The following is a 25,202-nucleotide window of genomic DNA, read 5'->3' as shown; positions in this document are numbered from 1 at the left end:
GCCTCAAGGACAGATCTCTTTAGGGTAAGGTCTTCCAAAATCGCTTTTGATAGCGCAGTTGAGTTTTTACACTCAGCAGTCTCACAGCAAACTTTCCCAGCCGGGAAAGTTTGCTGTGAATTTTCCGTGGTTTTATTCCTTGTCGATGAAGGATTGAATAGATAGTCATCGAACTCATCGTACTGAGTCGTATCGTTCTTCTGACTGGTTATCTCGAATGTGCAAACTTTCCCAGCCGGGAAAGTTTGCTGTGAGTTCTCCATGGTTTTATTCCTTGTTGATGAAGGATTGAATAGATAGTCATCGAACTCATCGAACTCAGTCGTGTCGTCCTTATGACTAGTTATATCAAAGGTGATCCTTGGAAGCAGTGTGTTAAAAATATTCCTCATTCCAGTGTTGATTAAATATGCAGCACCGAAAGTGAGGGGAGACAACAAAACCTGCGCCATACTTAAAATCTTGGTCAAACACGTTGCAAAGAGTCAATGAACTGCTTTGAAATGACCTCCTGTTTTGAGATCCAAGCATTTAGAACCTCAGATGTTCTTTCATCTATGACATAGATCTATGTGAGGTCATAGCTACAACGAGTCACTGTAGTTCTGGGGGAATGTCTTGCTTCTGATCGTTGCTATGGAAACGGTCAGATCAGTTCTGCATGACTTAAGCTATTAATCCTTTTAACTGCATCACTTAATCATTTTAGGCGCCATGACGAACTTCAGAAAGGTATAGTTCAGGAGGCTAGGGATTAAAACTATGAAAAAACATAGTCACCTACAAATCATAGTGCAGCAAATAGAGCGGCTTCTCCCGTCGTCTCTCATCCACCGCCTTTTCTTTTTGTTACGTCTTTTATCTCTTAAGATGACTCCACAAACTATCACTATTGCTTCTACATCGTCATCCGTGTTTGATCATTTTAAATTCACGCTATGTTGGGGGTTTTATTGAATTATCCTCTGGAATCGGGATGTTCGTGAGTGGAATCGGTTCGTGTTGCTTCTGCCTTGGACACACAAACCAATCGAACCTGTTGTACTTATATCCGCTCTGTGGTCACAGAGGTTTGGAGAATCGGCCGACAATTCATAAATCTTGCCATCTAAACCAGACTTAAGACTCACAAGCTTTACTCATCTCTTCACGACCACTGCCCAAACTCTCTGACTCTGGTCGCTATGGTAACGTTTATATATCCCTTCTAAATAATATACAGAAGCGGCACAAAAATGAACGTTTTACTTTCGGGAAAATTTTAACTCACAATAATGACTAACGGGAGCCCTGAGCTTGTTTCTCTGCAACAAGATGGTCCCATCAGGGAGTGATGAGCGACAATAACACCCGAGGTGTGTTGCTTGAGCACAGCGTGCTTGGTCTCTACGTGGCAAAGCAGCTTGAAGCTTCATTGCCTTATTAGGAGCCGGTCCGCATGTTACGCAGAGCGGGCTTGTAATGTGGGACTCACCTACCGGTCCGGGATAAATCCATTCTCCTGTCTCTTCTCTGGGCCTTTTTCCCTTTGAAAAAAAACTTTCCAAAGACATCTGATCTGTTTCTTACTCATTTTGCTGCTTGTGGGTTCAATGTTGGCACCCAAGTAACCGAGACTTCCAATGATTCACTTCCTGCTAAAGAGCCCCCTGGTGGTTTAAGAAAAATCCACATATAAACGGCTCATAGTCCGGAAAATACGGTAAATGATAAAATATCTGAATGCTCTCTGGTATTGTTCAGGGGGCCAGACCAAATGTGGAGGCGGGCCGGACCCGGCCCGCGGGCCGTAGTTTGGAGACCCCTGATGTAGACCTTTCTCACACTCATGGCTGGGAAACACAGCGGTTTTGATAATAAGGTCATACAATGTTTTAAGCTGATAAATTATTAAATATGAACAGATTCGCAATAGCATGGTATTTAAATTCTGGAGAGGGAAGGGCGCTGAGCAGGGGGGGCGCGAAAAAATTATGATCCTTAGGGGGGGCATGACAGAAAATAGAGAAATACTGTATTAGGTGAACCTTAAATGACATATGATCATACTTGTTGCTCCACATAAGTTCTCATAAACTCACCCTGAGTGTGTTTCAGTGGTATAACATTTTATGGTCTGCACAGCAGCTTCTGCTGGCCTCTTAATGTAGTTTCATGGTGCTTCATACATTATAACCAACAGACATAAAGGACTGAGAGCTTGCACTATGCTACCTATACAGTTTAATGTGTACGAAACCTAATTACGCCTCTGTAATCTGAGATGACTCACTGAGATGTGAAAAAATTGATTGAATTACTTTTCATTCATTTCAAACCTCTGTACTATATATTTCCTATTTTCATCTTTGTTTCTTATTGTTTTTCTTCTTCCACCTCTCATTTACTTTGTTTCTGTATTTTTTTTTCTGTAGAATCTCTTTCATTATGTAACAGATATCCAGAATAATGGTGTGGTGAAGATTCCTGATGCAAAAGGGGATGATGCTTGGAAAGTTTATTTTGAGGAAACTCCACAAGAAATAGTAGATGAGTTTGCCATGCGTTACGGAGTGGAGTCCATCTACCAAGCCATGACGTACGAAGTTAAAGATCTCCAAATATCTATCTATATCTTGATATATATATATATATATATATATATATATATATATATATATATATATATATATATATATATATATATATATATATATGCGGACCTAGAATATGATGTTGTGCAGTAATGTGTTGAACCCGTTACAATCCGGTGTTTGCTCACAATTTCATTTTTTATTTACAGTCACTTTGCCTGCCTGTCATCCAAGTACATGTGCCCAGGTGTGCCTGCAGTCATGAGCACCCTGCTGGCCAACATCAACGCCTACTATGCCCACACCACCCAGGCAACCAACAATGTTTCTGCCTCTGACCGATTCGCTGCTTCAAACTTTGGAGTGAGTCACTAAAATATTTATATGCTACATACATATTTTAATTGTAGAATAAATAAGTGCTCATCTATTCTTATGGGGGTGAGGGATATCTTTTTGTGAAGTAGCTTGAAACTGAGATTTCTTGAATAAATTTCTCGTTCAAATTCTTTAAGTCTTTCATCCTGTTTTGTTTTACCCACAGAAAGAACGATTTGTCAAGCTTCTAGATCAGCTGCACAACTCTCTAAGGATAGACCTCTCCATGTATCGAGTAAGATTGCTCTTTCTTTTCAGGAAGTACACACTCACACACATAATTCTCCTTATGTCTTCTGCGTCGTCAATTTTTCCTCTCCCTTTTTGGAGAAACACTAAAAACAAGAGGCGTTTTGTTAATTAGAGTGACATTTCTTCTCAAACATACCCAGGCACATCCAGGAAACACCGCCCACCCACACAGCAAGCTGAGATCTCACTGCCAGTGAAAATTGTGCGACAGGGCTGGATCTTGCACATAGACACACTAGATACAGGCAACTGTGAAATGTTGCGTTGAGGCTTAGTGTTTGCATGCGTGTGTATTTTTTTTATTTTTTTTCTCCTGTGACCGCAGAATAACTTCCCGGCCAGCAGCCCTGAGAGGCTACAGGATCTCAAATCCACAGTTGACCTCCTCACCAGTATTACTTTCTTCAGAATGAAGGTGCAGTCCCCTTCAAAGTCTCACTGTGAAACATGATCAGACGTGTCAATAGATGGGTCATCTGGTTTGACTACTTTGTTTTTTTTGTGTTTTCAGGTTCAGGAGCTCCAGTCCCCACCCAGGGCCAGTCAGGTTGTAAAGGACTGTGTGAAAGCCTGCCTCAACTCCACCTACGAGTACATCTTTAATAACTGTCACGAACTCTACAGCCGCGAGTACCAAACAGACCCGGTAAGAGGCAACGGCACCGGACTGACTGATTTATTTAATCTCTGACATTTCATAAAATATAATAAAACTTTTGATTGTGTACGTGCTACTATGTTGGTGTAGGGCAAGCATGCTATACTTGAGACAAAGACACGTAATTCTGCCCTGTAATATATTTAAGTAAATTAATTTTCACTGTCTTTTATCAGCTTTAAAACGGAGAAAGAAGTTGGACCTCTTCCTGCATGTTGTAAATGTTGTCCTGCTCAAACACTTCTGATTTCAATAAATGTGTTAATAGCATGCTCCTGCAGAACCTTTTGTCAGAATGGGGAGATAATTTAACTATTTGAATTAGGCATAATGTAAAATGTAAAAAGCACCAGACCCGGGGAATCACAATTGCACACCCTGGATGTGGACAGTTTAGTAGCGCCAAAATACGAGCAAATATAGTTCACTTCAGTTTTATTTAGTCTCTCTGAATCACATAACCTGGGGCTCATTCGGACAGTTAACTTGGCGATCATTAAAAACAGCACTTCCTCGTAGCAAAAAAGAACAAAAAGATTTGTCCTTGTTGGGACTCCATTTTTGCTCACTAATTAAGCTGTCCTTATTTGATGAGTTAAAAGCACTGTGACTGCTCTGCGTGTGCCTTTTATGTGCGCTGAGCTCTTATCATCTCTGCAGTCTGTGTATGCCAGGCTCTTCAATCCAACAATTCTGCAGCAAATTTCAACAGGAATGTCTAGAACTTGTTTCAAGGGTTCATTAAATCGCCCCCTTTGAATTTCAAATAGGCATTTTTCCCTTTGAATAAAACATTTCATCCTCAGGGATGTGGCAGCATTTTGCGGGAAATGTCTGCAAGATAATTCTTTCCTGTTTTATCCCTGCAGCTTTTTTTTTTTTCTTACCGCACATCTTAAACTACTTCAAACCCTAGAGAAGTCGACCCTTCTCTCCAAAAACCCTTTTTACATTTGGAAAATTCAAGCTGACATTTACATACTTTGGCTTACTGATTATCTCCTTCACTAAGAGAGGCTGTTGCAATGCTAACTTCATAGGATTTTATTTTAAAAGCATTTTGAATATGTTCTTTAAATTAATTTACAACATAGCATTTCAACGTTTAACATCAACACTGTATTCTTTTATTTCTCCTTTATTCTACAAAGGTATTTTGTAATTTGAGAAATCATCAGAAGTACTTTTTGAAATACTTTGCTAAAATTATTTTTAAGAAAGCTAATAAAGCTAGTGACCTAAGTCCAACTGTGACAAAAGAGGAAAGACTCTCACATAAAATGCTGAAGCTTATCTAATTCTAAATGGTAATTTATAATGGCAAGCTGAAAATGTACATGAAAAAGATTCGCAGTGTCTATGCAGGATACATCAAAATGAAGAGTACTCTTATAAAAAAATGTGACTGTTTATGTCAAAAATATATGCAGTTATGCATGACTTTGGAGAAACAGTCATATTAACTAGTAAAACTTTTTAAAAGTTTATAGAGAGCCAACACTGTTGCCTTCAGTGATAAAAGTTGCTATGTTTTCTTCCAGGCCAAGCAGGGCGCTGTGCCTCCTGAGGAGCAGGGACCCAGTATAAAGAACCTGGACTTCTGGTCCAAACTCATCACACTTATTGTTTCCATCATTGAGGAGGACAAAAACTCTTACACTCCCTGCTTAAACCAGTATGCATCAATAAAATCTAATAAAATGAATGGCAGATCACTCTGATGATCAGTTTCTGCTTCATGACATTAGAGTAGCTTTCTTTAACTCGATGAGTTTCATGTTCATTGTTCTTCTCCATCAAGATTTCCCCAGGAGCTCAATGTGGGTAAAATAAGTGCCGAAGTGATGTGGAATCTGTTTGCTCAGGACATGAAGTATGCAATGGAAGGTGAGTTGAAGTCAGATCTTCAGTAAGGCTTGATATATAGATATTTATATGAACAGTGAACTTAATATGTTTTACAGAAAATGTCTGTTTTTCTTCCAGTTTCATTTCATCAGGCAAATTTTTGTATTAAAGATCAACATGAGTACATAAAAATGCAAATGATGATGAATGACGATTTCATTTAATAAAGGAAAAGCAGAAGTAGAAGTCAACTTGCTGCACATCTGTTGAAGTCATCTGAATGGATTTATGTTTCTGTCTTTGTGTCAGAACATGAGAAAAACCGCTTGTGTAAGAGTGCGGATTACATGAACCTGCACTTTAAGGTTAAATGGCTGTACAACGAATACTGCAAAGACCTTCCCTTCTTCAAGAGCCGAGTGCCTGAATACCCTGCGTAAGTGTCATTGTTTTTGTAAGAACAAAAGTCAACATGTGGCGCAAATATGTGTGAGTATGTTTGGGTTTCTGCAGGTGGTTTGAGCCGTTCGTCATCCAGTGGCTGGATGAAAATGAGGAAGTGTCTCGTGACTTTTTGCACGGGGCGTTGGAGAGAGACAAAAAAGATGGGGTAAGGTTTCAGACTTTTTATCTTTCAAAGCTTCATCTTCCTTCTGCCTTCCCCCAAAACCTTTCCTCTCTACTTCAAACAACAGGGAAGAAAGTTTTGTTGCAGCAAGGCATTGCTGACTTTATTCTACAGTTGTGAGTGCATGAAAGCTGTCCTCACCTCATTACCCAGACTCCCCTTGGTCACACTGAGACGCCCCATCCAATTAGAGAGCAGGTGCTAACCAGCCAATTACAATGAGGCCGACAGTTCCCCCACCTGTCACCGGCGGCCTGTTGAACTATCTGGTCTCAGTAGTTGGACACTCAGTGACAGACATCAAAGGATCGGTTCAGTATAGCACCTGTTTCTCAGCCTACATGGTTTTAGTTGAGCAAAGATTACATTTCCCCACATTTTTGAATCCTGACTTTCTTCCTGCTGTAGATTCATTAATCTCTCATTCATAATTTACATTTTTTCATGCTTTTTAATTTTTTCTTGCACATGTTTTTCTGCTCTGCAGTTCCAGGTCACATCAGAACATGCTCTCTTCTCTTGTTCGGTGGTGGACGTGTTTTCCCAGCTCAACCAGAGCTTTGAGATCATCAGAAAGTTAGAGTGTCCAGATCCACAGATCGTCGGACATTACATGAAGCGATTTGCCAAGGTAGATTGATCACGGGTGTTTCTTCCAGCTCATTCCTCACTTTCAAATTTCAAAGAAAAAAGAAAACAAAACAAAAAACAAAGTTAAGCATTCTTTATGTGTATTTTGCAGACCATCAGCAATGTTCTTCTGTCCTATGCTGACATAATTTCCAAGTTGTTTTCCAACTATGTTACCATGGAGAAAGTGGTAAGCGATTCGTTGAGCCTACATAAAATATTTATTTTTATTTTATATAGGAAAGCAGTTTGTTTTAGCAACACAAATAAACAGATTTGTCTTTATAGATTTTAGTTCAGACACATATAAACTCTTATTTTCAGCCCTGCATTCTGATCAACAACATCCAACAACTGAGGGTTCAGTTGGAGAAAATGTTTGAAGCCATGGGTGGAAAAGACGTAAGTAACTCTGCCACATGCACATCTACTTTTTCATACTAGAGGGGCCTTTACTCAATACTTTTAATTCTTTGTGTTTCTATTTATGACCATCTTAGATCAAGTTAAGTTTAAATTGCTGTAAAAAGTAATTAGATTTTGAACTTGAGATGATAAAATGCAGTCCAGACACCTTATATAAGTGGATAAAAAATATTGCATTTGCAAGTATGACAGTAAACCCAGCTTTTAACTGCTTAAACTATAATGCTGGAGTCCATAAATAAAACTGAGAAGGAAACTAAAGTACAACTTCATACTCAAGCAATGAAGTTTACTGAATTTTCACATCTTTTTTAAAACTGTATTATTTGTTATGTAAGCTTAAATGTTTAATGTAATACATTATGCACAAAATTTACTGGATTATTGTATGAATAGTTAGAATCAGCACTGGACCCAGACTGGATACTGTTTTTATTGAGACAAATAAAGGAGACATGATAATAAATATGATAAAATGTATAGAAAGTCCTGGAAGATGTGAACCAGCTATAATATTTTAACGCTTTAACGCTCACAGACCAAAAAAATATGAACCAAAAAATAAAATGTAGATTTCTTTGATTTATCCAGTTACTTTTCTTATGTTTTTTTATTTTCTAATAAAACAAAAATAATATTTTAGTAACTTTAGTAACACTTATAACAGTTTTTATTATAAAAACTGTACTTGTGCATTTGTGCTTCTGATTTAGCTGTGTGTGGAGGCCAGTGATATCCTGAAAGATCTGCAGGTCAAGCTCAACAATGTCATGGATGATCTGAGCAGAGTTTTTGCCGTCAGGTGGAAATTCATCCACACTCACATTCAAACTTGCACCACAACATAGATTTCTGCCAGACATATCTCACATAAAGCTGCATTTCTTTTTGTTTTGCACCATAGTTTCCAGCCTCACATTGAAGAAAATGTGAAGCAGATGGGCGACATCTTGGCTCAGGTGAAAGGGACATCGAATGTCGGGAACGCCAGCAGTGTGGCCCAGGACGCCGACAACGTCTTGCAGCCAATCATGGAGTTCCTGGACAGCAAGTAAGGCAGTTTGGCGTTTTCATCTCATCTAAAAAAGGATTAAAGTTAAGGTTCTGCAGTGAGGAGATAAATAAGTTATCCAGACACGTAATTATTCAACATATTTATTCCTGTTTCTTCTGACATCCATGTATTTTGAAATCCAGTGTCATTATAAAACCGTTCACTCTGCTGCACGATACCGATGTTTTTGAAAACGTAACAATGTTTTCTTAAAAATGTTGTGTTGACAGAGTTCTAGTATTTATCATTTTCTCTCTTTTTTCCAGCCTCTCTCTGTTTGCTAAAATTTGTGAGAAGACTGTCCTAAAACGTGTGTTGAAGGAGCTGTGGAAGCTGGTAATGAACACCATGGAGAAAACCATCGTTCTGCCTCCACTCACAGACCAAACGGTGAGAGCTCAGACAAGTATGAGTGCACAGGGAGAATTATACAAAGCTGCATATTAATTACCTGAAACTCTGGGCTTAAACACCAAACAGATACGTTTTTGCCTGCATGCAAAAACAAATGCATGCTCTATAGTTTTAATGTGAATAAATACTCGTGCATTCAGACCATCTTCGGAAACAGCTAATATCAGCATTTTGTAACGATTTTTAATGTCTTCAAGTCACAGTGAATGTTTCTATGATCAAAAATGAAACGTTTCTGTCTTTTTACTTTCATCACAGCATAAAGGAAATTATTAGTAAAGCAAGAATCATATATAACACATGCCAAAGCATGTGCTTACACACACTAAAGGCTGAAGGAAGGACTAAATGAAAAGGGAGAAAGTGGATGACAAAAGAGGAAACGTGTGTGTTGCTGCTCAAGATGGGTCTTATATAAACAAAAGATGAAACTGCTTCTGCTTTGCTTTTAGACGCCACCCAGCTCTCTTCTCCGCCCTCCACACACAGAGTATTCAACATTGTCGTTGTTCATTCGAGCAACCAAGATCAAGTATTTTAATAAAGAGTTCAGAGAAAATGGATTGCACCATATCATTTCAGCATCAGCTCATGGCTGCTCTCCAGAGTGTCACCCTACAAATATTTGGAGAGAATCCTGCTTTATGTGTGGTTTGCAACAGTTTGGCATAAATTTGTTTGCCCTAAGGATCTGGCCCACTTCCAAAAAGACGAATACATTATGGAAAGCAGCCTCTTTTTCCCTTCTTATTTTGCTTTGTTTTATATATATATATTTATATATGTTGTTTATGTTGGGTTTTTTATCTAAAGAGCCTCATATCACTGAAAATAAAGTTTCTATATTTAGTTATGATAGATGGCATTGCAGATGTCGGTTGTATTGCAAGCACATACTGTGCTTTATGAATATTTTCATACGCCCTGAAATAATTTTTTCAGAACCTCTCACATTATTTTGTTGGGATTTTATGTGTTAGACCAATATAAAGTAGGGCATAGTTGAGAAGTGGAAGGAAAATATATTTATTTTTTATTTATTCTGAAACTTTTATTGTGGAAGTTGCCAAATTATTAAATAAAGTCCACTTGTGTGTAATTTTATTCCAGTACGAATACAGCAGGTTTGTAAAGTTCTCAGAGGTTTGTTAGTGAAAATTATTACAAGCATATCACGATGAAGAACAACAAAATAAGCAAATTTAGTTGTGAGGAATGTTTAAAGCAGAATTAGATTAAAAATGATAACTCAAACTTTGGGTGTCCGTCAGAGTTCTGCTCAATCCTTCATCCCATAATTACAAAGAAGATAGTGCAACTGAAAAGCAACAAAAATATTCAGAGAAGCCAAGAAGTGCATGCCAACTCTGGAGGGGCTGCAGAGATCAGCAGCTCAGGTGGGAGACCTGACTGCTATTTCTCTTGTACTCCATAAATCTGGAAGAATGACAAGAAAAAGCCATTGTTGAAAAATACAGTGTATGCCACTCTTTCTGGGCTTTAATGTATGGAATATTTTGAAAGCAACATGTCCTTTAACAATTATGCAGTATTCCTATCACAAAAAGTCCCAATAAATTCTGCTGAGTTTACGGTGGTATTGTGACATAGCATGAAAAAGTTCAGGGAGTATGAATACTTTTGTTCTGTAGGTTTCTCGATTAATCAACTGAAAGGAAAAAGGAAAGGCAAAATCTATTAAATCATCACATTTACTTAGAGACAGATTTTGCTGTCAAAAGGAGAATCATTTTGGCTGCCTCATCAGTTTTCACCTGCACTCTGCTCAGACTCCATGCAGGTGTCAGACAGTCCACAAACCTTCAGCCTTGGAGCCCAAACGTGTTTTTGCTTGATGTGGGGCTCTTTGCAGCTTGACTGACCCTTCTTTCTGATTGTTGTTGTGGTTATTATTACATCCTGCTCCGCTCTCCCTACACAGATGATTGTAAGTACAGCACTCCTGCGTGTCTGTCTGTCTGTCACAGTGGTCGAATATCTGCTTTATGTGGCTGCCACCCGTTCCTCCCGTTTTTAGCTCCATTACTCCCTCCTCACAATTTCTCTGCTCCGATCTGCTCTGTCTCTTACCTTTCCCTTAGCTCTGTCCCTTGTTTGAGAGGACAGAAGCATGGTGCATTCCTGAATACGTCTTATAGGTGCCACTCCCTCTCAGTAATCGTCATCTATCAGTACCCCCTTCTCTGCTTTCTTTTCTTCCTCAAACAGGAAGTGGTACTTCTCTTTTCCGCCTGGTATTGCCTTGTTTCTCCTCATCCAATGTGTCCTGTTAATGGGACTTCAGTGGGGTGACCCTGATCTCTCGGTGGCTTGGTATCGGGAGTCTTGACCCCATCACCTGCCCCTTTTTCCGTTGTCCTCTATCTCTTTTACCCTTTTAAACTGCCCTGCCCTCCTATCCGTTACTGTGGGTTTGTTGCTTGCATCTGATCTATTTCAACACTTCAGTCTTCTCTCGGTTTGCTGTACAACACTGTACTGCACTGTATGTCTCTGCAGACCTGTCATGTTGGTCTGTCCTGGTTTAGTTTCATGTTCTGTTGTAACAATGTGGTGCTGTATACAGTACTGACACACAAAATGTTATTTCCTAAAAGAAATTACTGTCCGTATAGTTTGAAACTATGGGCTGATTTAATGTCCTATTTCTGCACTATGGAAACCAACATCTTTTGGTTTTCACCTTCGCTTGATTCCTCCAGGAAGTAATCACCGATATGAAAATTTCAGCCGATATGGATACTGCTGTTACAACCAATAATCACTATTAGCTAATTTTATGTAGTCCTACACTTTTGGTACTAAGTAAAAGTGACCACACTGCCTACACAGTTTTTCTGATTTATTTAAACAGCCCCATAATCCTTTGCTGCATCCCACATGGCCAACTCCAGAAACACAAATACCAACACTACGGAAACCAACATTAGTTTTTAATATCAGCCTAGTTTTACTTATCGGATACCAACATGTTAAAAAAATTACTAATGTTTGCCAATAACAATGTAGATGCTGATGTAGATTAGGAAAACCTACAATATTTGCTCATATGACTGCGATCTCTAGGTTTTCTACTATTGTGCTGCCATAACAAATAGAATAACTCTCAAATATACAGCAAAACATTGTAACCATCACAAAACGAGGGAAGAACCCAGTCATGCTCCGGTAAAACATGCAAGCTTCTTTCAGTTCTGGTTGGGAGTCAAATCTCGGACCATCTTGCTACAAGATACAAGCTGCAGCACCAATGCAGTACCTTTAGTCGTGCAAAAGAAAATTATCCACACCTTAAAAATCCACCTCTTCACTACATTTTAGGGCTTCTGGGGTTTTTTAAGCATCTTTGGGTCTTTCTGGGGGAATTTGTCAAGCTGAGGCAGTCCTTCACTTGTAGACTATTTTCTAGATAGTGAAATTGCTGATTTGAAATTATTTTGTGTTTTCTAAATTCCCTTACCAATCTCTTAAGCTGCTATGGCATTCTTAATGAAGTTCTCAGAGAAATCTTTAGATTTTACCGTGGGATTTGCTCTTACTTCAACAGTCAGGATTACACCAAATTAAATGAGATTTCAATGAGGGAAACCCCTTTAAGATAATAAGTAACAATGCTAATGAAATTCACCTGATGTGATTTCCCTGTGCTTGTTTCTGGCCATTTTAGGAGACAGTAAATGTAGCAATCTTCTGATTTATTCCACACCTGGAATTTCAGTTTTTGCTTTAAATCTTATACATTATAAAAGGTTTGTTCTTTAGTTTTCATTTATTTGCTACACTTGAATTTCTCAATATTGCAATGATTGGTTTTAAATACACCAGGTATGTTAAAAAACATTAATTTGTAAGATTTATTTGATTCAAGTCAAGTATATTGGCTTTTACTAAAGACATAATCAAGTTATTTAGCCAGCTGTCTTTCAACATATAAAAAATGTGTTACTTTTAGTTTTTACTTTTAGATATCTTCCTATGTTACCAATACAATCCATTTTGCTTCTGGGTGCTCCTTGGTACTTTTTTCTACTGTGAAGTATGAAGTTCAAATGTGGTACTTGCATATTTGTATGAATTTTTCTCTTCTTTTTGTATCACTGTTCTTCTTGGCCAAGAGTCAAATCTAAGAGCACAAATTATGTTGTTGCTTTAGACAGCAAAGTGTTGCTAGCTGAAAAAGACAACATCTCTGGTTGTGATGAGTGTCCATTGAACATTTTGCAAAGCAACGTTGCACACGTCCCACGTAGCAAAACGATAGTAAAGTAAGACAGCAGCAGGGACTGGCCATTGCTCCAAGTATTAACCACTACTCTCTTTCCAGGGGAGGCTGAAGAGTGCTTCTCACAGTGATGTAAGGACTAAACACCTTCAGATCAATGTGTCTTGTCTCTCTCCTTCATGTCCTTTCTCTGTGTCTCTGTCTCTCAGCTCCCCAGTACAACAAATCAGTAGAAATATAGATTTTGTTTTTCTACTTCCACACAATTTGGTCTTTTTTTAAGCAGCGTATAGTTTTGACTGTACACTCCCATTGTAAGTCACAAACTACTGTAATGCTGGTTCACTCGGGAACGTCCGAGACAAAACGAACACTCTTTGTTTTTATAGCAAAACTTCTCAGCAGCCCATACTTTTCTCAGTTTTCAATGATTCACAAGCCACTTAACACCGGTTTGGTGCACCCCAATATCAGACTTTTAAGGCTGTAAGAAACATTGATTAGAAGGTGCTGTTTGCAGCACTTACCAGATCCTCTCACCAGAGTACTGCATTAGGCTGGAGGATTTTCTTTGCTCTCACCACAGTGTAACTGCACAGCAGCTCTATAACAGTGTGTGTCTGAGATTATGTTTGTTCTTCTTTCCTCCCCCTCCTTTGAGCTGAGCCTCTTTCCCTTCTTTTTGTACCGTGTGTCTGCGTGCGTGCGTGTGTGTGTGTGTGTGTGTTTGTTTGTGCAGCAGAGTGTAATGTTGTGGTATGAATAAAACACAGATAAGTGTTATAGGAGCACTTGAAGGAAACTACCATGACATGAGTAAAGCTGCTTAGAGTGAATGTTTATACTGTAGGTGCGTATGTGTCAGAAACGTCGCTGTCCTCTGTGTGACACTAAGCCCTATAGTCCTGTTTTCTCATAATACTAAACGCGTCTTACTTTACTTATCTACCTTTCCACCTCCTCTTCCTCTTCCTCCGTCTCTTTCAGGGCACTCAGCTCATCTTCAATGCTGCCAAGGAGCTTGGACAGCTGTCTAAACTGAAGGTACATTCGTTTTATACTCTGGAGTTTGGCGCCACTGCTTCAGCTAAAATATTTAATCTGTTATTAAATATCAAGATTAGATAATGACTAGAGATTTGTCAATTTATTTATTTTTTTGTGTCATTTCATTGCAATTCTACTATTTAGGAGCACATGGTGCGTGAAGAGGCCAAAGCACTATCACCCAAGCAGTGTGCCGTGATTGAGCTGGCTCTGGACACCATCAAGGTAATCCTTATGCTTTCAGTTACTTTACTGTAGATAGGATATTTTCATCCTAAGCTACATCCTTTCAAGGCACAAGAAAATCCATATTAGAAATCTGTTTCTTTCTAATTTACTAATGTAAATTGACACCTAAAAATTATTTATTTTTGTTACATAAAATCGAATTAATCTGTTTTGTGGTTTATCTTTCTGCATAATAGCAATACTTCCATGCTGGTGGTGTGGGTTTGAAGAAAACCTTCCTGGAAAAGAGTCCTGACCTCCAGTCTCTCCACTACGCCCTGTCCCTCTACACTCAGGCCACTGACAAACTCATTAAGACTTTTGTCCAGTCGCAAAATGCCCAAGGTAAACTAGTTTTTTCTACCTTAAGTGTTTTCATTTCGACATTATGAATCTAATTTATTGTTTGATGCACACTGGCTTCCAAATCCACTGACAAGTCTTTAATCTTTTTCACATTTTGTCCTTTTACAACTACAAACGTCAGTGTTATTTCATTTGGATTTTATGTGGATATAACTGTGAAGTGTAAAGTAAAATAATATATGGTTTTAATACAATCCATTTTCTGAAAATGGAAAAGTATGGCATAACTGAACCATGAAAACCATGAACAAAACCATGTGGGACCGATGTTATTGTACATATTTATCCAATATGGACCCACCTAGGTATGCTGTCTGGGAAATCTGTGTCTTAGAGATTGCTGAGCAAAACTGTGTAGACAAGTATTATTTTCTGATGCTGAGCTTTTTCCTAGCTGAACAACAGGAAGCTCTGAAACGACTCTTTGAACATACGCACCAGTTTCCTGTTGTGGGAAAAATATATATATCCATAATATCCACCATTTCTGATCTCTTACTCACTGTAGTTTTGCTGCTCAGTCTCTGTCACACCATCAGATAAGCTAAGTAGCAGTCATTGTCTCTGTGGTAGCTCTCAAGCCGACACACTGAGCACCGCTCAGAGGGATGCCACTTCAATGGATGAGCGATTCAACTTTAACTCTGCAAAATGCTAAAGAAGATTTTACAGATATGCTTGTGTTTAAAACAATCTGCACAATGCTTCCTGAAAGGAAAACACAGGTGTTAATAAGTAGAAATAACAGTTTTTCCTATTTTAATGAAAATGCTGATACATGGTCTGTTTTTACAACACTGTGATTCTGAACTTGAACCCCTGCAAACTTCTTATTTCTGCGTCTTTCTCCTTTCTCCTCCTCCTGCCCCATCTGTGGGCCAGTGTTCGGCGGGAAGGGGGTGAGATTCACCACTAGTGAGGATGTTTACCCAGAAAAGGGTATGTGGCTCTCAGGCTCAGGCCCTGAGACATCTGAGACCATCAGAAAGTTTCCAGATCAAAGCCCAACTCCCTCCACCTCCAACCCTCCCTTCAACCCCTCATATGCATCCAGAACCCTTACAACTCCTGCCTGCTCAAACTCATCCCAGCAGAGAAATGCAATGCACAAAATGAATAATACACTCTTACTTTGCCCGCCACGCCAGTAAGAATCTTATGCATTCATGCATGTGACATGAACACTGATGTCTGTATGTACTGCAGTGAATACATACGCCACTGACAGTATGTATGAGCAGATGCTGAAGCATGATGGGCAGACATCAGGAAAAACATGATGGAAATGCATTAAAATGTGGAGCAATTCTGATGTAGCATGAAATCATCAAGAAAGGCCAGAGTGCCAAATGGGTCTGGGTGTGTGTGTGAATGAGCAACGTTACTATTCCTTCCCTTAAGGTGTAGAAGTACAAAGTAATACTTGTCAGTGATGGGAACCACAGAGGAAATCCCCTTTGTTCTGCAGGACTGTCCCTCTCTTTGTGCTGGAAATGAAAACCGGCAAATAAGGACGGATAACGTTCTTGTTGAGAAGATGATGGCTGCTGGCTCATTTTGTCTGGAAGGGCTCCCTGCCCCTGTTTGCTCTATCATCAAACACAAAGGAAAAAGCCCACACAGCGCTCGCATGCAGACTGAGAAAGAGACCTTGACTCATCTGCGTGATGCAAACTGAGCAAATCAAAAATATTCCCCTGGGTCAGGTGATTCAAATTCTGTCAGTTTAGTTTAGCATAAAAAGCTGTGACTCTTCTGCATTCAGCAGATTTTTACACGTGTACAGAGCATGCATGAAGCTGGATGCATTCAGTGAGCATTTGCATCCATCCTCTTTAATGCCTTGATGATCATGAGATGCTATATTTCAGGCACTCAGCTAAGTGTGAAATGATCAGAGCTCCAGCAAAAGCCTGTTGTATTATGGGTGTTTTATTTGGGAAAAAACACCAGAGAGAAGAAAATCCTTTCTTTGTTCACAACTGCTTATCTTTGCAGGCTCACAGGGTGTCTGTCCAGCAGTCATTGGGCAAGTGTATACACCCTGTACAGGTCCCAGTGCAGTACATCACATTGCAGACAACAATGCACACACATTTATAAGTAGAGATCAATTAATCTAATAGTTATGACTTTGAACTATGGCAGGAAGCTGGAGTACCAAGGGAGAACGTGGGGAGAGTATTCAAACTCAATGCTGAAAGACATTAGGCTGGGATTCGAGCCCTGAACTTTCTTTACATGAAAAGAAAATGCAATAAAATTAATTTTTGACATGAATAACAACTTCTAAAACATAAACACAGATTACCTAGTGTTAGAATGTCCCTATTTTTCATAGATTTTAACTTTTTTAATAGAGTAGTTAAACTACCTTTTACCACACTGCTTAAATGCCAGATTCAGTTCTGCATAACTACATGAGTGTAAAAAAAAAAGAAATCTGTGGGACAAATAAGCATGCAACAATGATGGTTCTGATTGTCCACACACTGAAAGTATAAATCTACTTTATCCCCTAATGAAATAAGTGAAGAGTCATGGGAAGATGCGACATTTTCTCTTCTGCTGTTTTTCCTGAAGAGGAAAATATAGTTAAGCTTCTTGGAGCATTTTTCTTCTTTTTTGCCAGCAAAGTTTCTTTCTCATCTTCCGTGAACGTCCCCCTCAGAATAGACAGCGCCAGATGGATGGCTGCTGCTCTCTTTGGTCCTGTTGGCAGAGCAACCACCACAATCCCATAACGCTCCCCAGAGAGCCGCAGAGAGATTCATGCCAGGAACACTCTGCCGTCTAACTCCCACAGACACCTTGTTTAGTGGGCGACTGGTTAAAACACACACGCGCGCGCTTCTAGTTGTTGAGTGAAGACACTAATTAAAACATAAAAAATTAATGTCCATCTGTTACTGTATCCTTCTGGAGGTGTATGTGGATGTAAACCACTTGCAGCACACACACACAAAAAACAAAAGCAGAAAGATGTGTCCACTGTCTCCTGATTCAATCCATTAAGGCAAGACAGAAACATCATCCGAAATCAGTCACACAGCTGGAGGAACCAGGCAGTTTGTCTCCAAGAGAGTCTCACTGAAATGGAGAGTTTATTTAAATTGGTTAGTTTCCTGGCATGGACCAGACTTTTAATCATAGTCTATAAATTGTCTACAGGGTTGAGGACTCTAAACTCTAAAACTGCTCAAGCTTGAAAGGATCATAAATTGAAACACTGCTAGTGCTCAACGGTCTATGTCCATAAAGAAACTTGTCAAGAGGCTGAGAGGCTGCCGACTGACAAAGAAGCATCTCCTCCAAAGCCAACACCTTCAAGCTTGACTGAATTTTTTACCGTCTGGATAAAATGGGTCAGACAAAAAAAAAGAAAAAAACATCTGGAGGTTATACTTTGTTTTGAAGCGGTGTCTGTGCCAGGACACCAACCAATGTAAATGAGCTCTACTATTTCAGAAGAATGATCAAAAATCTAGTCAGAATTATCGGCGACAAGCTTGCTGACTGTAAAAAACATGTAGTTATAGTTTATAAGAGGCTTTTATTGATTATAAGTGAGGCTGTGTAAAAATATTTGTGCACAACTATCTTGTTTTTAAAATCACTGTATTCCAATTTTTCTATCCTGGAAAAAGAACTGTTTAAATGTATGCATGCCCGCGATGAGTGTCCATCTGTCACTAATGACTCGTGAATCTGGTGCTGGTGGAAGTTTATGACAAAAGTACAAACAAAAACTAAGAGTGCACAAGAAACATAAACCATGACAACCTGCCTTCACCATGATTGGGTGAAGGCAGTATATGGTGTGTGCACCTGTATAGATCCGTCTGAGCATGAGCTGACTTGATCTTTATCAGGATGTACTGCACACTATCAACTGACCCTCTGCAACATACCTCATTTCTTCTTGTCTGCCTCTTACTAACCACCCTGCATCTATACAGATACTGTGTATCTATAACTATGACCGTGTAAGAATTCAGTCTGAATTCAAAATTGTTCAGTGCATCTGGAAAGTACTCATCACGTGTCACTTTTCTACATTTTGCTATGTTGCAGCATTGTTCCAAATTATACTAGATAAGCCTCCCGTTATGACGAGGGGGGGAACATGTTGAGTGTTTTGCAAATTTAGTAAAAATAGAAAACCAAGAAATCACTGCCTTTGCATAATATATTGTTGATCCACTTTTGGCAGCAGTTGCAGCCTCAAGTCTTTTTGAATATGATGCCACAAGCTCAGCTTACCTCTCTGGCCTATTCTTCTTTGCATCAAAAGACTATATATCTTTATCCTTGGAAGCAGTGTTTTACATTTGCACAGTTCAGCTGCATACTGCATGTAAAAACTGTTACCTTGAGTCAAGGCTTCATCATTAAGTTCTTTTGTATTGTGGCTTCAGAGCTGTAAAATTTTTACCTCCAAACGCCTCCAATACTGGTTGTGTTTCTGCTCCTCAGCACAAATAAAAAAGCAGTCCTGCTTTTATCAAACACCTTTGCCCACTCATAGCCGCTAATTCTCCACTTGAAGACCACGACATGATCTTAATCGGATCCTTGTAGTCTATTTTATTTCCTGCTGTTATCTATGTTGTATAAAACTATAAGGGAAATTATCTGCAAATTTTAGTTTGCAATCCAGCCTAGGAAGAGAAAATGGTCATGAGAGCCCTCTGGCATCTGCTAATGTTTGGCTAGTGATGGGAGGTGGGATTATTTTTTCTTATGTAAAGTCTTAACAGTATTTCTTTTCTCCATTTTTTTTCTGTCAGGCACCGGAGTGGACGACGCTGTGGGCGAAGTGTCCATCCATGTGGAGGTTTTCACTCATCCAAACACTGGCGAACATAAAGTCACAGTGAAAGGTAAAGATTTTTTTTTCACACTCACATAGACAAAATAAAAGTGGAACTACTTTTTCAAAAGCGTGTCATGGTACAAACGTAAAATAGAGCTGTCAAATAAAAATATGAACATGCTAAATATATCCACACCTGTAGAATTGCTGCTCACACTGCAACCACACACCTCGAAGTGTTTTAGTATTTGGATATTCTGTGGTGCACCAAGATGATTTTCTAAATAAAAATATAAAAACATGTTGTGCATTAGTATTTAGCATCTTGTTTTTGTTGCAATTAAAGTGCAAGTTTAAAGCACATGTTTGTTTTTTTCTCTTTTTGGCTCATTCCATCACCTATCCATTTAAGTGGATGGCCATGTGTTGGTAGATTTGCAGCTGTGCAATGACTTACAAATCTACCAGATATACTCTATATATCTATATATATATATATTTAATTGCACTGGATTTTATTTAAGGGCATCAGAGTAAACGGCAAAGTGTTAAAGTTCATGGGGTATGAATAATTTTGAAAGGAATCATATTCTCTTCCTCTACTTTCACTCTCTGGGCAAGATGCTGCATCTAGGCAGCAAGAAAGCACCAGGATGTTCCTCTTCACTCTCTGCTTCTCACGACTCCACAGTGTCGCACGTTTTTTTGTTTTTTTTAGTTTTGTTTTTCCCCCGCATGAGCCTCTTTCTCGTCATCACCCACACCTTCCCACTCGCTTTCCCTCTTTTTTGTCTCCTCTCTGCCTCAGTGGTGGCTGCCAACGACCTGAGGTGGCAGACGCAGGGAATATTCCGCCCGTTTGTGGAGGTCTACATCATCGGCCCCCACCTGAGCGACAAGAAGAGGAAGTACGCCACCAAGTCGAAGAACAACAGCTGGGCGCCTAAGTACAACGAAACCTTCACTTTGTAAGTTGCTGGTGATGTCGCTAGTTTTTCAGGAGGTTTAAGAGCTGCAGAGGGTTATGTAACACTCTCTCGCCAGGGTTCGTATGGGTGCTTGAAAACCTTGAGAATGCTTGAATTTCAAGGTTTGGAAAGTGCTTGATTTCTGGATCAAGCCCTTGAAAGTGCTTCATATTCTAACTGAACAGTTTTGTAATACAGTGCAATCTAACGTTTGATTAAAAGCCTAAATCTGGAAAACGTTACTTATAGTTGAAACCAGAAGTTTTCAAATACAGACACATTTTTTTTCTCAGTGACTGAAGTTAAATCAGACCAAACTTTTCTCGTTCTAGATCAACTAGAATTAGCTAAGTTGTTTCTATTTACTAAATGGAAGAAAAGTTACCAAGAACATTAAATTTTTTTGTTTTTGTAACTTTGTTTTTTTTATTGTGTTTAGGTAATTCATTCGAACAGGAAGCTCATTTACCTTAACACGATTTGTTTTGATTGTTTCAGTGTAATGAATATTTATTACACCTAATTTCTAAACTTCTTATTGAGTAATTGAAATAAAAGTTGTCATATATATCATAATTAAAACAATATTATTGAAATTGGGAGATCTATGTTGTTAAAATAATGATTTGCTCTCAGACCAGGTGTTTCAAACCATAACATTTAGTTTTATTTTAGTTTTAGTTTATCTTATTCCTTCAGTAGAATGTAGAATACTGCCATAAAAAAATATGGATACGAGTAATAAATGATATCATATAATAGCAAATTTAAACTGGGTTTTTTTTTAGTTCATTTGTATTGTTTTAACTCCAAAGCGTGGGGCTGGAAAAGTTTGACAACCTTTCTTAAAAATGCTTGAAAAGTGTTTGAATTTTAAAGTGGGAAAAGCGAACGAACGCTGACCCGCTCTCCCTGCTCCGCAGCACACTGAGCAACGAGGTGGGTCCAGAGTGCTACGAGCTGCAGGTGTGTGTGAAGGACTACTGCTTCGCCCGAGAGGACCGCACCGTGGGCATGGCCGTCCTGCAGCTCAAGGACGTGGCCTCCAAGGGCAGCGCCGCCTGCTGGCTGCCGCTGGGTAAGCGCATCCACATGGACGAGACAGGCCTCACCGTCCTGCGCATCCTCTCCCAGCGCAACAACGACGACGTGGCCAAAGAGTTTGTCAAGCTCAAGTCCGACCAGCGCTCTACAGAGGAGGGCCGTGGTTAAAAAAAATAAATAAAAAATGTCAGAGTGGGGCTTAAAACGTCATGTCTGGAGCTCAGTCAGACAGCCACTGCCCTGCGGCTCTCCTGAGTCACCGCAAGTCACTGCCAGGGTAATCCAGAGTTGTAAAAGCACAGATAAGACAGGAGGCACCACACACTCGGTGCTGTAAATACTTTCATTCCAGCGGCGAAGACGCAAAGCAAAGACGAGCATCACCAAGTCCACCAGTGTCTTTATTGTTGCCGATATGTTTTAATGATCCGTTTTGATTAGCGATCCCTATTTGCCGTGGAGGAACACACACACTTTCTTGAGTGATCAGGTTGAGAATTATCTTGTAGCCTCTAAATATTTTTAACTTTCTTTCTCACTCTTTTTTTTTTATTTTATTTTTTTAAGTTTCTGCCCTGTCATCCCTTCCCTGGTGTGTGCCCACTCAGAGAAGGGACCGCAAGTGCCAACAGATAATTACTGAAATATGCCAAGACCATTCCCAAGCACAACAGGACCGACCGTCCACCCGACACGCAACGCAAACGGGCTCAAAACATTCCAGATACCAGAAACAAAGCGCTTTTAGTTTATCACTCGAGTTTATTACTTTCTTATTCTAGATCTATATTTATATTTAAATAATTCTATATATGAACATGCATATATACAAAATATATAAATGGAAATATATAAGCGTACAGGATTATTCGATGGAGGTCATCGTAGTCTGTCTTTCCATTCGTCCACCCTGTAACAGAGCACTGCCTGACACCCTCAAGGCCTTTCTGTCCCGTTGACCCTCGCCCTCTGTCTGCGTCCTGTGTGGGACAGCATGGAGAGAGAGAAATCTGATGAAAGCACACATCTGAGCACTGTGATTCATCAGATTATACATAAGTATATATGACCGAGTGAGTGAGTGAATGAAAATGGACTCGGTGTGATTGTGAAGATGTCGACCTCATGTAATCACAAAGAGAAGCCATCGAGGATCCGTTTAGTTTTTATTGGTTTGTTTACCATTTTAAGGCCAAAACTTTCATTTTTTTCCCGGTTATTTCTAACCTTTGTGTTTTTACTGCAAACATTCCTAGCAGCCCAGTCTGGGTCTGTCAGCCGTGCAATACAGCAGAGAGATTAAGACCCATGTCGTTTCCTTTCAGAATAAAAGCACTTAACTGCCAAATAAGGAGGAAGGGGAATTATTTAACAAACGAATACATGCATAGAGAAAATATTTTTGCAAAGTAGCATCATGTGAAGTGCAACATCTCGCCCATCACCAACCCAAGAGTGAGCACAGGTCTTCAATATTACCAATATTGTTTAGCTGTGTGATGCCTTTTCATTTTTTGTCTCATTTTTACCACAAACTTTGTTTCTTACTGAATTTTAGTAAGATTGACCAACACAAAACAAAACATTTGAGCAACAAGGCAGCTTAGAGTCCTTTAAATCATAAAAACAACAAGCAATCACCGACTGAGAAACCAGTGTTCATATCACATAAAGGCCCAAGAAAATACATGGATGTTTGTGGTTTTAAATTTACAAAATGTAAAAAGTTCACTACTTTTACGAGGCACATGTCACGAGCTTCACTCTGAAATCCAGAAAAGCCTCCGGTGAAGGGCTGCTGATCCAAACCGGAACTGGTCTGCATCCCACGTTTTAAGACAACATTAAGGTCCAAATGGTGTACAGAAACGTTTCCAATACTCAGTCACTGTTTAACTCATTTGTTGTCTTATGATGTTTTGACTTTCAATAATTATCTAAAAGATTTCAGGAAAAAAAATACATTAAATCCCTGAGCAGTTGAGGTATAAATTATTTTAGATTCTGTTAACTTTTCATCAATCTCTCTATATGTTTACAAAACCTCTAAAACTAAATATTTTTATGAGTTTTGTTTCTGTAACAACTTACAAGAATAAAGTAGAAGAAATGTGTTCAGGACTCAAATAGATGTATTTCTGGGTCTTGAATAATTAAAAAGGCCCCATTATTGAACAAAGTGGACCAACTGAACTCTATGCATCGGATCTGTAAACTATGTAGACGAGTCCTTCCTGAATCAGTCTTACAATGTTTACATAGTGGATTATTAATCTAATTATAGCAGCACAAGTGTCTGATATGTCGTAAAAGCCGTCTGCTTTCTGGGCCAACTATCAAAAGCTGTTGTGGCATTGATCAGACTGAAGTTTTGTTGATGTAGGAAAAGATGATCCTGAAGCAGAAGCAGATCGTTGTAAATAGCTGCCATGTAAAACACGCGTCAGAATACGTGAAGTGAAATTTGCTGCTCTGTTGTAGACTTGAATTTAGCATGGAGCGACACAAGCAGGTGATTATCAAGCTCAAACGGGTTTCCAGAATGAGCATGGAGCTACTGCTGAAAGATATAGGAAGGCCGTGTACATAATGGAGATGAATTACAAGCCATATGGATCTACTTAAGGCGCATGATTAGGAACTAAAATGAAAGTTTCTGACTTTCATTCTGGTTGTACACACATCGTTACACCGTGTGGGTTACAAAGGTCTTAAAAAAATGTATTTATAAATGTTGTGTAACTCTGGCATGTACAAGGTCTTTTTATTGGAAGAAAACATCTGCACAATCTTTTAATAAAAAAAAAAAAAAGTCATACAACTGACACCTAGCTGGAAACGCCACGAAAATAATCTTTATTTATTGCTGTTGACAATGATTCTGTAGTCGAGGAAGGTCTTCCTCCTTCTGGGCCGTTGGGTTTGAAGCAGAAGATGGAAGTAGATGAAGCACAAAGAAAAGCACATACATGACACACGGAGGCGGACAGACATGCATGATCACCCGCCCCTCTCTGTCCAGCTGGCCGGCCGAACCACATGGGGGCGCCGATCGTGTACTTCCAGAAACGGTGCATGACGGGAACAAGAAAAACACAAAAAAAAACCGTGTCGTGTCAGCACGCATTAATTATTTGATGTTCAATGCCAATTGTTGTCTTCTATATTTTGATATTTGGATTATTTTCTATTTTTCAAATGTTTGTGAATATATAAATATGTATTACTGATGTGTAGTGGGTACAAAGTACTGGCATGAGAATTTTTTTACACAAAAGATGTTTCTAATTTAGTTTTTGTTTTATTATTCTGGTTGTTGGGGCCCCGAGGCTCCTGAGACGACAGTCCAACTGTGTTTCTGCTACCAATAAAATATGGAAAACAGAAATTTAACACTTTTCTCCGTCGCTTTGTGCAAAGATGAAGCTACATTTACGCTGAAGTGGATACATTGGTTGGTATATCTGGTCAAAAACTGTGAAGTGGCCAATATGGTTCTTTTATTGTAGCTGTATATCTTAAAAAATAAAAAAAATCAACCCGACTTTTTAGAACATCTATTGGAGATAAAATGTTAAGGAATTTCATTTTTAATAAGAATCACCAAAGTCACACTTGTTGGCTTTAGA

General features: G+C 39.1%; 1 protein-coding gene across 1 annotated transcript in view; it reads left to right on the top strand.

Moving 5' to 3' along the window:
- The window catches only part of unc13a (unc-13 homolog A (C. elegans)), a 52,119-nt gene extending 27,153 nt beyond the window's left edge, over window positions 1-24,966 (top strand). The window contains exons 22-44 of the mRNA XM_008407156.3: window positions 2,415-2,578; window positions 2,783-2,936; window positions 3,118-3,186; window positions 3,529-3,618; window positions 3,715-3,849; window positions 5,403-5,536; window positions 5,663-5,748; window positions 6,019-6,145; window positions 6,223-6,319; window positions 6,825-6,968; window positions 7,080-7,157; window positions 7,292-7,369; window positions 8,107-8,195; window positions 8,298-8,444; window positions 8,714-8,837; window positions 13,207-13,236; window positions 14,092-14,148; window positions 14,296-14,376; window positions 14,577-14,724; window positions 15,628-15,684; window positions 19,536-19,628; window positions 20,370-20,529; window positions 21,453-24,966. Coding sequence (XP_008405378.1) covers window positions 2,415-2,578; window positions 2,783-2,936; window positions 3,118-3,186; window positions 3,529-3,618; window positions 3,715-3,849; window positions 5,403-5,536; window positions 5,663-5,748; window positions 6,019-6,145; window positions 6,223-6,319; window positions 6,825-6,968; window positions 7,080-7,157; window positions 7,292-7,369; window positions 8,107-8,195; window positions 8,298-8,444; window positions 8,714-8,837; window positions 13,207-13,236; window positions 14,092-14,148; window positions 14,296-14,376; window positions 14,577-14,724; window positions 15,628-15,684; window positions 19,536-19,628; window positions 20,370-20,529; window positions 21,453-21,741 — 2,631 coding nt within the window. The 3' untranslated portion in view covers window positions 21,742-24,966. The remainder of the gene's footprint in view (window positions 1-2,414; window positions 2,579-2,782; window positions 2,937-3,117; window positions 3,187-3,528; window positions 3,619-3,714; window positions 3,850-5,402; window positions 5,537-5,662; window positions 5,749-6,018; window positions 6,146-6,222; window positions 6,320-6,824; window positions 6,969-7,079; window positions 7,158-7,291; window positions 7,370-8,106; window positions 8,196-8,297; window positions 8,445-8,713; window positions 8,838-13,206; window positions 13,237-14,091; window positions 14,149-14,295; window positions 14,377-14,576; window positions 14,725-15,627; window positions 15,685-19,535; window positions 19,629-20,369; window positions 20,530-21,452) is intronic.
- Window positions 24,967-25,202: the final 236 nt, after the last annotated feature.

This window comes from Poecilia reticulata, chromosome 4 (assembly GCF_904066995.2).
Source record: "Poecilia reticulata chromosome 4, P_reticulata-male-v2, whole genome shotgun sequence".
In the NCBI taxonomy this organism is placed as follows: domain Eukaryota; kingdom Metazoa; phylum Chordata; class Actinopteri; order Cyprinodontiformes; family Poeciliidae; genus Poecilia; species Poecilia reticulata.
This window is presented reverse-complemented; position numbering and strand designations above follow the sequence as displayed.